Source organism: Notothenia rossii (genome assembly GCF_949606895.1).
Source record: "Notothenia rossii genome assembly, chromosome: 1".
NCBI lineage: Eukaryota > Metazoa > Chordata > Actinopteri > Perciformes > Nototheniidae > Notothenia > Notothenia rossii.
The window spans coordinates 67,557,760-67,571,221 of record NC_136912.1 but is presented as its reverse complement, the minus strand read 5'-3'; the positions used below and the strand labels follow the sequence as shown (position 1 = coordinate 67,571,221).

The window sequence follows — 13,462 nt, the reverse complement described above, 5'->3', positions numbered from 1 at the left end:
CTACACAGGACGCTCCGCATTAAACACCACACAACCGCTACAAATGGCAACAGGATAAAGATATAACTAAACTGAGCTTACCCTCCACGTACTCCATCACCATGCAGAGGTGTCTTCTGGTCTCGAAGGAGCAGAACATGGACACCACAAAGGGGTTCTCAGCAAACGTCAGGATGTCTCGCTCCACGAAGGCCTGTTGGATCTGGTTCCTCAGGATCAGGTTCTGCTTGTTGATCTTCTTCATGGCGAAACGCTGCCGGGTCTCCTTGTGACGCACCAGAAACACAGTGCTGCACAGGGGAAACACAGAGGTTACAGAATCAGAATTCAGTTTATTGTACGCTTCTACATCAATCAATACATTTTCTTTGAGTGGATTGTGCATCAGACAGGCTCAGGTTGTTATTTAAAATCCGACAACATTATGGAAAAGACCCTGAAGAGAAATAAAACACTTGACTTTTTGCTTAAGGCAGTCTGTTTGTTATTGCGGCAAACCAAGTCATGCCGAGGGAATTTGTTTTAATGCAGCAATTAAATATTCATTTTAGAATATTGAAGATGTGAATATCATGCTGTCTCACCCGTAGGCTCCATTGCTGATGAGCTTGATGTTTTCAAAGTCTTCCTCTCGGGGGGGTTTGGTCTTAGGAGGAGCTGGCGGGACGGTGGTGCTTTGACCCTGAAACACATCAGATATACATGAGACATGTTCATAATTAATAAAGGGATGGAGAAGGAGAGCATCCTCGTTTATTAGTGCTTTAACTGAGGTTCATCCCCGAATATCTCCATTTCCCCTAGATAATTTAATGCATGTAAGAACATCTCTTACGAAAGAGTGTTTTAGAACTTAATGCTGACAGACATACAGTGGTGGATAGTAACAAAGTACATTTACTCAAGTACTGTACTTAAGTACAATTTGGGGGTACTGGTACTTTACCTGTGTATCTTCTACTCCACTACATTTTAGAAGCCAATATTGTTCTTTTTAGTCCATTACATTTATTTAACAGCTTTTGATACTTGTTACTTTTTAGGTTATATTAATAGCCAATACAAAATATAAATCAATGTTTAAATAACCTTTTACATATGTTTAAAGGTTAAGATATCCAGCAACAGTATATAAAGTTATTCAAATTAACTTTACATATACCAGTTGTGATAAAAACACATGAATAATCACAATAGTAACCCAGTAACTCAATATTTACGATTCTGAAATGGGCCATTATGCATAAAGAGTACTGTAAGTGATAGTACTTAAAGTATATTTCAATAAGGATACTTTAATACTTTTACTTAAGTAAGATTTGGAATGCAGGACTTTTACTTGTAACAAAGTACTTGTGTATAATGTAGTATTGCTACTTTTACAGTAACAAATCTGAGTACTTTGTCCACCACTGCAGACACAACACCTATTAAACGTGATAATGATATGATGAAGTACTCACATCCACTGACTCATCAGTCTCTGGGGTTTCTGGGTTCCCGCTGTCATAGCTGCTCAGCTGGGCCATTTCTACAGAGACACACAAGAGGCGCATACTTGAGTTCCAGAGACATGCACCGGGGTCGGGGGTCAAGAGTAATCTGATTTAAAGGTGGTGTGTATATGCGCTCAGGGCTCCACACTCATGTTGCACATCTACACCGACAAAGTACGTAATCCATATGAAGCAGTGTTCTAATTCCATGTGGTGTTGGAGTTGGAAGGAAAACAATGTTCATGGCTTTGTTCCCAGTGAACACCACAGCTGGTTGAGGATAAAAAATCCCATACATTTCAGCTCAATGGTCACTGCAGTGGGGAGCATATTGTATTGCACCACATGAGGCGGCTGAACAACCTGATCTTTTTTTAATCTTAAAGTACCTAACCATCCATCACGGCGCAAAAAGCATGAAGACGTTACACTCGGCTTGAGTGATTCATTCATTGGCTGATTTTCAGCTGCTATAATCCTTCCAGTATGTAGCCACAGAATGACAGCGGGCGATGAGGAGATGGTGAGGAAGATGAAAGATTTGCTCTGGCTGCAGGATCTTATATCCTCATCAGTATTCGTCCGACCTTAATAAAGATTTGATTTCCATTTCTCCTCACTAAATAGCTCAAATGCTCACTTATCAACACATTATGCCTCATGTTTGCTCGACTATTTAGCATTGAAAAATAATTCTCATTTAGCACACCAGGCATGCCAGAGGTATTAGTTTCAGGTGGTTGCTCTGTTGCTGGTTGTTAGTAGCAGTTAAACTGACATTGTTACAGCCACCATTTTGTTGCATACGGCAAAGCAAATATTACCTAGCATCTATTTAATCTGCTCTCAAAATATCCTTGTTGAAACATAATCTTTAGTTACTTTCCTTACAGCTGTTAAGTACTTTTTTTCTACTAACCAAACAAGCTAGCCATTAGCCTACGATAGCTGTTTCACGTTATCAACACTATAGGCAACTTCTGGGCTATGAACCAATCTATATTTTTTAAATCTTGTGTGTGTGTGTTTGTGTGTGTGTTTGTATGTGTGTGTGTGTGTGTGTGTGTGTGTGTGTCTGTTTGTGTGTGTGTGTCTGTTTGTGTGTGTCTGTTTGTGTGCGTGTGTGTGTGTGTGTCTGTGTGTGTGTGTGTGTCTGTTTGTGTCTGTTTGTGTCTGTGTGTCTGTGTGTGTGTGTGTGTGTGTGTGTCTGTTTGTGTGTGTGTGTGTGTGTGTGTGTGTGTGTGTGTGTGTGTCTGTGTGTGTGTGTGTGTGTGTGTGTTTGTGTGTGTGTGTTTCCCGTTAAATCATCACATTTCATCTGGACATTTCTGTTATGTGTTATGAATAAGGAGGAGTGCAGAGGTTATGTAACAATTGTCAACAGCTGGGTTCAGATGTATGAGGAAGGTAAAATCTATATATCTTTTATTGTTAATAAATCCAAGGCAGCCTTTGTGTGTGTGCCGTGTGTTACCTGATCTGGATGGTTTCTAATTCCATTTCTTTATAGCGGACCGGGAACACCATGGGTGTTACAAAGTTGATTAAATTGTCCAAAATGTAATGAAAGTGGTGATCAGCAATTGTATGTTCAAATGTCTACTGTGAAGGATAGTAATGCAATTGAATCAAAAACAAAAAAGTTATGATTGATGAAAGTAGTAAATCGGTCAGATTTGAACCGAACACAACAGGAGGGTTAAATCACTGTCGTTTGAGTTGTTAATCAATATTGTTTACACAGTTGTCTCAAGGAAATATAGGCAGTTCTTTTTACATTTTTCAAACTGCTTGGCAGATCAAATATGGTAGTCATAATAAGGTAATAATGTTTGAATGTTTAGCTTGCTGCATAGCTGGTCATAAACACATATTTTTGGGAAGAGGATGTATAAACCTGCAGTCAGGATGTGGTTAGCCTAGCTTAGCATAAGACGCATTAGGCGCTTTCACACTGCAGTACTTTTCCCAAAAAGGTTCATGAGAACTTGAACTAAGTACAGATCGCGTTCACACCGGAATAAATCCCCGAGGGAGGATTAGGCAAATGAAGCCGCTGACGTCACTTCTTCTTCTTCTTTACTGGCAGGCCGCAAACAACTTCACGGCGTATACTGCCACCCGGAGTCCCCGGCCGGAAGTCCCTGGAGTTGGAGACTGGCTACAGTAGACGCTGCTGGGACTCCCAGCAGCTTCTACTGAAGCCTTCCGAGTAAATTGTCAGAACGTCGACACCTCCTCATCTCCACCGCTCCCATGTTTTCTTTTGTGTTGCCATAAATTGGTCTCTCTGCGCTGGGCTAATGCTAATGCTAATAATGCTAATGCGAGGATAATAAAATGGCGGCTTCACAAAACTTTCTGGGAGTTTTACGTGGTGTGATTTGCAATCCGCCCAGCCAATCAGACATAGGAAACTTTTTCTCCCACGAATGTTCCTGCTCTCTAGCAGGGACGGAAAAGGGGGTAAAAAGGTTCTCATGAACTAATTTGAGTTCCGGCTCTTTTTGGTGTGAACGCGACATTTCGGAACTATATTGGAAATAAAGTGGGAAAAGTACTGCGGTGTGAACGCGGCTAAGGATCAGTTACAAACTGAGACAGAAATATATTAACAAATAATAATAAATGTTGAGTTTGAGAGTGCTTTACCCTCCAGGGGGTCCCTGGTGAGGCCCAGCTGGCTGATGATGTAGCGGGGGATGTCCGTCTTGATGCCCTGGCCCTCTTTAGCATGGCCCTCTGCTGCCTCCAACAAGTGGTAGAACTCCTCAGGATCAAACTCCTGGAGGCAGGAGGGGAGGGGACAAACGGAAAAGTTAAAGGCAAATATTTAAGCTTGTGAAATAATTTGTTGCGTCACGTTTTAGTACCCCATTTTTAAATCTAGCTGGATTTAAGGCTGTTTATTTTCGAAAATAAGATGAGATGCTGGACAGCTGCATCATGTTGGCAAGTCAGTCTCTATGCTAACTTTCTTGTAAATTACAATTCTGAATTCTGACTTTAATCTAATAATTAAAATACGTTTCAGATCTGGTGGCCCTAATCTTATTCCGAGCCAGTGGTGGTGGTCTTAGACATTATAATTGTATTTTAAAGAGCATCTTTAATATCCTAATACTTGTCTCCTTAAGGCTTCAAGATGTGAAAGATGGCATTGAGCATGATCAAAGTTGCCAAGAATTGTCTTTTTGTTCATGAATTGTGCTAACTCTCAGTCACTGTTTAATTGCTTAATAGAATAACAAGTTTAACTTTTTCAATTAAAAAATATAGACCCATTTGCAATAAAAATCTTCTTATCGGTTTTTATATTTATCTCACGCCATTTTAGATTCTGAGCTGAACCTCCAAGCTAGAACAAAAACAAAGACCACCACCGTACTGTTTGAGATGCATGAATATCGTCATTTCAGGCTTTTCAAGGACATGTGACGGAATAAGGACAAAGGAATGAGAGGAGGACGGACTTTTGTTCTTGCACACCCCAATTTAACTCCTATGTTTTTTGACAAAGACATATAGACCACCGGTGTTCTATCTGTGTGCTTTCATTTGTAAAAACCCATCCTGTGTGGTGTCACAGCTTCAGCAGCATGTGATTAGTCAAAAGTACCAATGTCAGCACCGGGCATTCCACACCTCCCCTCTTCTCTTCCCTTCCTTTTTCTCTCCTCCCTCACCCTCCACTGCTCCTCCAATTACCCTTGCCTTCTACACTTGTTTGTTTTCCCCTCCTTTCCTTCTCTCCTTTCAGGGCTCACGCAAGGTTAGATTCACCTGTTAGGCCACAGATGTGCACCATCATAACACAAACTGATGGAGCTCTGCATGGTGGTAGGAGAAAGAGCCTCTGGTATTCATATACAAAACTGCGCGCGCGTGTGCGTGTGCGTGTGCGTGTGTGTGTGTGTGTGTGTGTGTGTGTGTGTGTGTGTGTGTGTGTGTGTGTGTGTGTGTACATCAGGCTGATTTAAAATGCTCAGTGGAAGTCCATAAATGAATTGCTGTGGTTGAATCATTTCACAGCCGGGAGCAGGAAGCTCTAAATTGTTTATTAACCATGCGTGGAGTCAAGCTTTACAATATGAAAAAGCTATTTCCAGTTAATATTTATTTCATCGTAATCTTTCAAATGGACTAATTTACACCACACCGCAGTCGTGTGATTACAATGTGAAACTACTTTATGCAGCTGGTGAGGATAACCAACCAGGGCCAGGCTGATTAAAGCACGTAAGAAAACAAGACATGACCATTTCTCCACTTAATCAAAATGACACAAGATGAACATGTATGTCTAATTTACAATAAGGCTTACTTGTGTGTGTAATTGTGCTGTAAATATCCTCTTTTAGTCGATTGTATCCCAATATGTTGCGCTTATTGTTGCTTTATTGATTGTTTAATCTTGCTTTTCTGCCTTTTGTATTATTCTATACATGTATGTTCATTATGATAAAAATATTATCTTGCCTGATAAAGCCTATACTGTAGTTAGGGCTGGTTTCAAGCTTCCTTCCTCCTGGGTCCTAGATGTAATGCTTTTTTTCTTGTTGTTTTAATTTTATTTCATTCAATTATAGGTTACATTTTTTCTTATTATTTTCTTATATTTTTGTAATTTTCATTCATGTTTGTTGATCTGTAAAGCATGCTGAGACAAATATGTATTGCGAAATTGGGATATATGAATATGATTGATTTGGTGCAAGTCCTATATACAAATTCAGGTATTACCTTTATTAGTAGTATTACACAAATAATTGTAAGTATTACATAGGAACAACTACTCTTGGTATATATCTTGACTATCTTCTATCTATCTAACTGGATATTTGGTGCTGGTGTATCATTGTGTAAGCCGCAGTTGGCCAATGTGGAGCTAACTTTTACAACAGTTTGTAGTTTATTCTGGAAAATCACATTTGCAAGCTGATGAACTGCTTTTTGTGTTACCAGCCCCAGCTGTCAGATCAATGTAGTGCAGTCAAATGTAAAAGGTTTTCCTCTGAAATGTAGCAAAAATATATTTATGAAGTAGAAGATCATCAATTAAGAGTATAAGAATCAATGAGGCATTAGAAGGATATCCTTACAGTATTCCAGGCTTTATCAAAACCTGGCAGCTAAAATACCCACAATGCAAGTGACACTTTAGTCAGAGATTTGCATGCTAATGAAGTCTGGAGCCTGTAGTCTGTAGCAGTGGTGAGAAGCATGCTACAAAGTAAATGACAGACGTTGTGTGTGTTTTAATAATATGACCAGTCAGTGAATATGTGACATTCAACAGCGACGTGTTCCTCTCACCAGGCACTCCAGCAGACGTGCAGGTCGGGCGATGATGATCATCAGCTTCCTGACCAGTTGCGTGACAAAGGTAACCTCCACACTCTCTGAGCGCTCGTGAGCCTGGACACACAAAGAAAACAACACAACAGTAGAAGAGTTAACATGAGAGAAACAGTTCACCTCATTCTTTATTGTCACATTTTCTTTTTCTTTTGAGAGATTGTAATGAAAGTCCTTAAATAGCTTTTTTTAATGGAAGCTTCGACATACAAATATCTATTCATTATTTTTAATCATATTTTAATAACTTATCACCACGAAAGCATGTTTGACCTTGAATCTGTGCAGAAAATGTGTCTTGTTTGGTGAAGGACAAACAGTTTGAGGACAAATGGTCATTGGAGTCCTTCCATCGGTGACACCTGAGAGGTAATCTAAATCAGAACGACCTCCGCCTCGCTTCCTGATATCCACCGTGAAATGTCTGTCAGTGTGTGGACAGAGCAATTTACCCAGCAATCCACTGGAAGCGCATCTGGAGCAAACGCTGATCCGTGGGAAGAGATGGGCTGGAAGTAAAGTGTGTGTACGTGTTGGTGTGCAGAGTGGAAGCTTTAACAATTACAAACCACCCACTGTAAAACATGTTTCAATCTCAGGGGGGAAATGTGGGTGTGTGTGTGAAGGCAGCATGTATGTATGTATCTATAATGTATGTACTGTATGTGTGTGGCAGACAGGCTAACAGAGTGGAGGCAGGGTTCATAAACAAAGCATGGGCAGCTCGTGGCTGTTTGTCTAGCAGAGCCATGCTGACAGACGCCCAGACCCCCTCCTGAATTATTCATATCTGTAATGAAAACTGAAGCGGAGGGGGGGGTCTATATACTGTATGTGCACGCTAAATATGTATTAGGGTGAATATACGTCAGCGTGAAGGAGACAGAGTGTGTGTGCGTGTGTGTGAGGTGAGTATACAGGCCAGTGATCAGTGAGTAATGGACAGCTGAGAAATGGACCCCCACAGCGCAGCGGCTAATTAAGCAGTCATAGTGTGTGTGTGTGTGTGTGTGTGTGTGTGTGTGTGTGTGTGTGTGTGTGTGTGTGTGTGTGTGTGTGTGTGTGTGTGTGTGTGTGTGTGTGTGTGTGTGTGTGTGTGTGTGTGTGTGTGTGTGACAGACTGTGTATTCAGTCTGCATGTCTAATGTGGAAGAGATTCCCTGGTGGGGTTAACCTATAGGAAATGTGCTTCCACAGCTCATATGCATGTGTACTGTTTGATGCTGTCTGTAGATTTCACTTTATTACAAATATATTGTGCCGGCGCACATGGAATATATTATTATGCAGATAATTTATTACTTATCATTGTTCATGTTAGTGTTTTATTGTTCCCGACTTTTAAGGCAATGTTTTCCATTATATTGCTCTTATTTGTTTGTCAACTTTGAGATCATTTTGTCTGCGATTTGCGATGTGGTTTATATTTGTTATTGGTGAACTTCTTTACATAATCATCTCCCACTTGGTAATCTAATAATTGGTCTTCAACATTTCCCCAATATTGATATTTAGGACACATTGTCTGATAAAGTGATAAACAAAAGTATGAAAATACAATTATAGCATTCTGAAAGATTTTTCAAACATTTATACTTAAAGGTTATATGGTTTCTATTGAATTCACGTTTGCACCTGATAAAACATTTAAAAAATGTTAGCCAATAAATGTAAATAAAGTTTTTTTTGTCTTTAACTGTGTGACAGTTTATTTAAAACAAATATTTGTGGAATAAATTGGTTAGGTCAAAACCACAGATAATTCAAAATATACTCACGCTTATGGTTTCAACCAAACATTTTATACGGAAAAAAAGCTGTTAAGGTCAAGAGTGAACCTACTGTTGCAAAGAAAACATGCACAACATTCACGAAGATCGAGCATTGTGTGCCATTGTTCTACAGGCTACTCTCATCCCCGAGGTGACGTCACCTATTATGGAGCACACCCAGGAGCACTCATCACTTTCTCCAAGCAGGTGATGTTTCCACCTGAGTCCATCTAAGAGCCAATTAAAGCCAGATGTTTTCAGCTGTGTGTGATAAACATGCTGAGGGTGAGGGTGAGGATCCAGAGTGAACCATCAACATATCGCAGTGACAGATCACCAGAGCTGAGTTTGCAATCTGCCTCTCCCTCGCCCTCAGGTGACCCATAGGGGTCTAACAGGGTCTCCCTGGGGTTCCAGCAAGGGATGGCCTGGATGCAGGTTGCCATAGTGACCGCCAGGCAGGTCACTATGGCCCCCCTGTGACAAGGATGGATGAGGGTAGATGAAGAGAAGACGTGCTGTGGTGAGAAGAGAGGGACGGAGGAGATGGGGTGAAGGAGAGATTAAAGATGAGAGCAGGAGCAGAGGAGGACAAAAGGAGGAGAGGTGAGGAGGCCTCCTGCGAGCTCTGTAATGGGGTCATGACATGAGGAGAGGAAAAAGAAATGGATGAATAAAGAAAAAGGATAAGGAAGCAGGACAAAGGCAAAGGACAGAGGCATGTCAGGAGCAGAAGTAGTGGACAGATAAAAACGGACATTTCTTACAACTAAAGCACCTGATAAGTGATCTTGGACAACGATGTGTGAGTCCTGTTCGTTTAGCATTGTCACAACAGGAACACTTCAGGGTTACAAACAGAGAGCCTAAGAAACATGGTTAGAATTGATGTTTTTCCTCCATAAAATAAATTCAATTAACTTCCATTATCTGACTGCTAATTCAGAACCATAGGGAATTGAGCCAAGGTTATCAATATGTGACAGTAAATGGTTTTAATGTGTCAAGAGACTCTTTTCTTTCACTGTTTATACAGCAATGTGTGTGTTTGTTACAAAATCTCTGTGTGTCTGCATCTAAAGGATTATTAGATTGAGGGTTATTACTTAAATGAATGGTTGGTTAATGTAATGCTCAGATAACATATCTATTTGATCTTATATACTATGATATATACAGTTACATTTTTTAAATGTAAAATAGATGTCCATATTATAACCCCTGGAGGAAACCAAGAGTATCTTCATTGTCACTTGGTGAACTGCCCCTTTAAGCAACACCAGCCTAAAAGACTTTAGATCACTGTCCAGATATGGAAGGGTTGATCTGATGACGAAAACATCTGGATGACCAACAGATGTCACAACCAAGCAGTGAAGGCACCATTCATAAATCCTAATGACAGTTGCAGATCATCTAAAGGCACTAAATGTAGTAAAGTACACGTTTTTTCAGTATATTCTAAAAGGCTTTTTGCCCATTTACTTCTTCATTATTAACTGATCCAAAAGTATACATCACACTGTCAGATCCACCAGTAGAACATCGCCTGATGACTCATTAAGAAGTCTGAATTATTAACCAGCTACAGACAAAAAACACCCACAGTAGTTGACTGATTACAAAAAGATTGAATAATTAATGTATTCGTCATCGACCTCTGAAACACACTTAATTATCTTTTGGAATATTTCAAATGCGGTCACCAGTATTACAAAACAAGCTGAAAGAAGCTGATTTAGTTTCAACCAAAAAATTATACAAAATATCCGACACAAAGTTACAACCGACTGAAAACTAAAACGTGAACTATCAACTCAAGAGGCATCAAATAAAGCCACCAAAAGCAGAACCAAAGCTGAGCAGAGAGTGATTTCAAAGTTTGCGTGAGTTGGTATGCTCTAACTTTTTATTAAACAGCATTCCAACTGAGAAGCGACAAGGCTTCTCATCAACGTCAACAAGACCGTAGTGCCGATAAAGCTTGATAGAATCAAACCGAGATGGACTCAACTGTAAAGTCTGCTTCTGCATCTTCTTCCTCCTCCTCCTCCTCCTCCTCCTCCCAGCTGTGAGTGACCACCTTCCACTTGCTCCTCATCAACACATCCTCCAGCATAAACTCCTCCTCCTCCTCCTCCTCCAGCCTCCTCTGACACGAGATGCAAGACATGCTTCTGCCGAAAAGCCACAAAAAAACGAGGAATTCCCATAGACGACGCAAGCACAGAGGCTGTTTTCAAACCTCCGTCCACCTGCTTACAGCTCCATACTGTCCTCTGTCCACCTGCTGCTGTGCCACACGGCAACAAAAAAAGCACAAGGCCGCCTAATTGATGATGTCATCATCCACCCCGCATTGCAGCTTCAGCGTCTACTCCAGATGTGCTCGAGTCCAGTTCCTCACACCCTCCAAAAGCATTCGAACAGGCTTCCACATCCACCTCCCTGCAAGCCCACGGGCCAATCAGAAACAGCGGAATCCCCTTGAAACCCCGCCCATCCCCAAAAAATCCCTCCGACTGCACCTCCCTTACCCCTCCTGTTCGTCTGAGAGAGTCATCTGTCAGCCCACGGTGACTGCTGGAGTGTGAAATTAAAATCGGGTAGGATGTGTGTGTGTGTGCGTGTTGGCCTGCATACATATATGTGTGTGTGTGTCTCAATGATGGAGGGATAGTTTGTGTGTGTGTGTGTCCCAGTAGAACAGAAGGTCAATAAGAGGCCGGTGGGAGTCATAATGTCGCCCCCCCCCCAGGCATTGGAACACTGAGCTAATAGAGATGTCACCACGGACACACACATGTAAATAAATGTCTGCATTCACACACAAAGAAACACAAAAACTGTCCGTAAAAACGTGTCAAGCTGTAATTAGCAAAACAGAGGTATAATAAACAAAACGTGTGTGTGTGTGAGTGTGTGTAGGAATGTGATATAGCTGAGGGAGTTGTGTGTGCCGTCCAGTCGTATGACATCACAAGGCGCTGACAGTTGTAACTATGATGGGTGAACGAAGAAGCGCGTCGCGCCGTGAGTTGTTCCACGATTAACTGAGTGTGACCGGGAGGCTGCCATAGTCATGATGTCTTCATCCAGGACGGACTTTTCACACAGCGGCATTTGGAATTTTTATTATAGGGGTCGGTATAATAATATTCTAGGGAGTTTGCCACTGAATAGATTGGTTTGAGGCAGTTATCACGGTCAGTTAGTTGTATTGAGTTTTAAAGCAGATGTTTCATTTGAACCCAAGTCATTATTGATTTATTAGTGAAAGCTATTCTTTATATTGTCTGTTTGTACTTTAGGTTCAGCTAACCTGCACTGAATACAAGTGGTTATATCAGCAGTTCATTGGAATTAATTAATTGGAAGTCTACCAATTTGCATAATCCTTTCCAGGTACCTGCCCGTCAATTACAAGTTATTTCTAGGAAATAATTAGAGAACTGCAGGGGCTGTTAAATATTATAAAACAAATTCTACTTTAAAATGAATGCTTTATGCACCATGAAAAGCATCTGCAGCAAGGACACAATGCTCTGCCTATAATAGATTTGGAAATTCGTCATCTAACATCTTCATCTGTTAGTGATGACGCCAAGATGAGGCTGAGTCGTTAATATCTAAAATGTCAATGTTCTGCTATGAGAAAGGATTTATTGAGTGAGTGTTGTAGATGGAAGATGGGATGAGAGAAGGAGGGAGTGATTTTGTAAACAGCCAAACAGTTTTGTTATTGAAGCAGAGTATTAAGCACTTTCTTCATAGCATTGGCTTTCAGACATACTTTAATAACCCAAAGCCTGCTTTATTGGTAATGGTTCAACTTAAAATAAAATCAATTATAGCTGCAGATGTTTTTATTGAATTCTTTCCACTTCCTCTTACTGAGTTTGTCTTTTAAATGTTGTTTTAATGGCTCAGGTAAAGCCCTTCTTATTGCCTTTGTGTTGCAATGGTGTTTCATAAATAAGCTTACCTTGACATTTAGCTATTAAAAATAAATAAATAAACTACATATTATATATCAAATAAGAGTGTTTTCTCCTCGAGTAATTCATTTGATATAAAACATTTATCTTCATTTTCTCTAATAAATATATTTTCTTTTTTTATGCAAAGGATATTAAACGTTTTGGATCTAGAAAGCCAGTAGGAATGCAATCAAGTTTCAAGTGAGTTTATGGTAATTGTTCAAATAGGATACGGTTTCTTTATCCATTAACGTCAACTTTGAAATACTCTTTGCCTTCTTAAAACAAAGGTATCTGAGTGCAGGGCAGTGAATGTTTCTGGACTTACGTCTTGCAGCAGCTTCTCCAGGTTTTCCTGCAGCTCGTAGAAGTACCGGGAGGTGATGAGGCCCTCTCTGCTTTTCTCCAGGCAGTCTCTGGACAGCTCTATCAGCTGATGGTGGATGAAGCTCAGGACCCCGTCGGCCAGCGGGCAGACCTTATCGGGGGTCGAGGAGAAGAGCAGCTCAGCCAGACGCTCCTCCATTTGAGCCGTCGCCTGAGGGGAGGGGGGTAGGCAATTAAAGGGGGGGACAAGGATGAGTCACAGTAGAGATACGCGCAATCCAGACATATGGAGAGACTACAGTGACAACAAACGTCATGTGCACAGGTTAATAAAGAAAATCTCTTCCAACTAAATATTTGAAACTGTCCTTTTTAAACATAAAAAATATATATACCTAAAAGCTAGACTTTTTTTTTTAATTGAGACCTTTAAAAGTACAAGTGATCAGTTATAGAACAATACTGTAATGTTTATTTTTTTCATGAAAAAAGACTTAATTGTGTACTGGAAGTGTGTCTCCTAGTACAA

General features: G+C 40.5%; 1 protein-coding gene across 3 annotated transcripts in view; it reads right to left on the bottom strand.

The window, feature by feature from the left end:
* Positions 1-13,462, bottom strand: part of mast2 (microtubule associated serine/threonine kinase 2) — a 47,957-nt gene that overhangs the window by 21,894 nt on the left and 12,601 nt on the right. For 2 of the 3 annotated variants that reach the window (XM_079667780.1, XM_079667779.1), the window contains 6 exons: positions 12,935-13,144; positions 6,813-6,914; positions 4,149-4,281; positions 1,464-1,531; positions 585-682; positions 82-290 (listed from right to left, as the gene is read on the bottom strand). In XM_079667780.1, the coding sequence (XP_079523906.1) occupies positions 82-290; positions 585-682; positions 1,464-1,531; positions 4,149-4,281; positions 6,813-6,914; positions 12,935-13,144 (820 nt within the window). Of the gene's footprint in view, positions 1-81; positions 291-584; positions 683-1,463; positions 1,532-4,148; positions 4,282-6,812; positions 6,915-7,306; positions 9,093-12,934; positions 13,145-13,462 lie in introns of those variants that run through there. The other variant, XM_079667781.1, reaches the window with a different exon arrangement.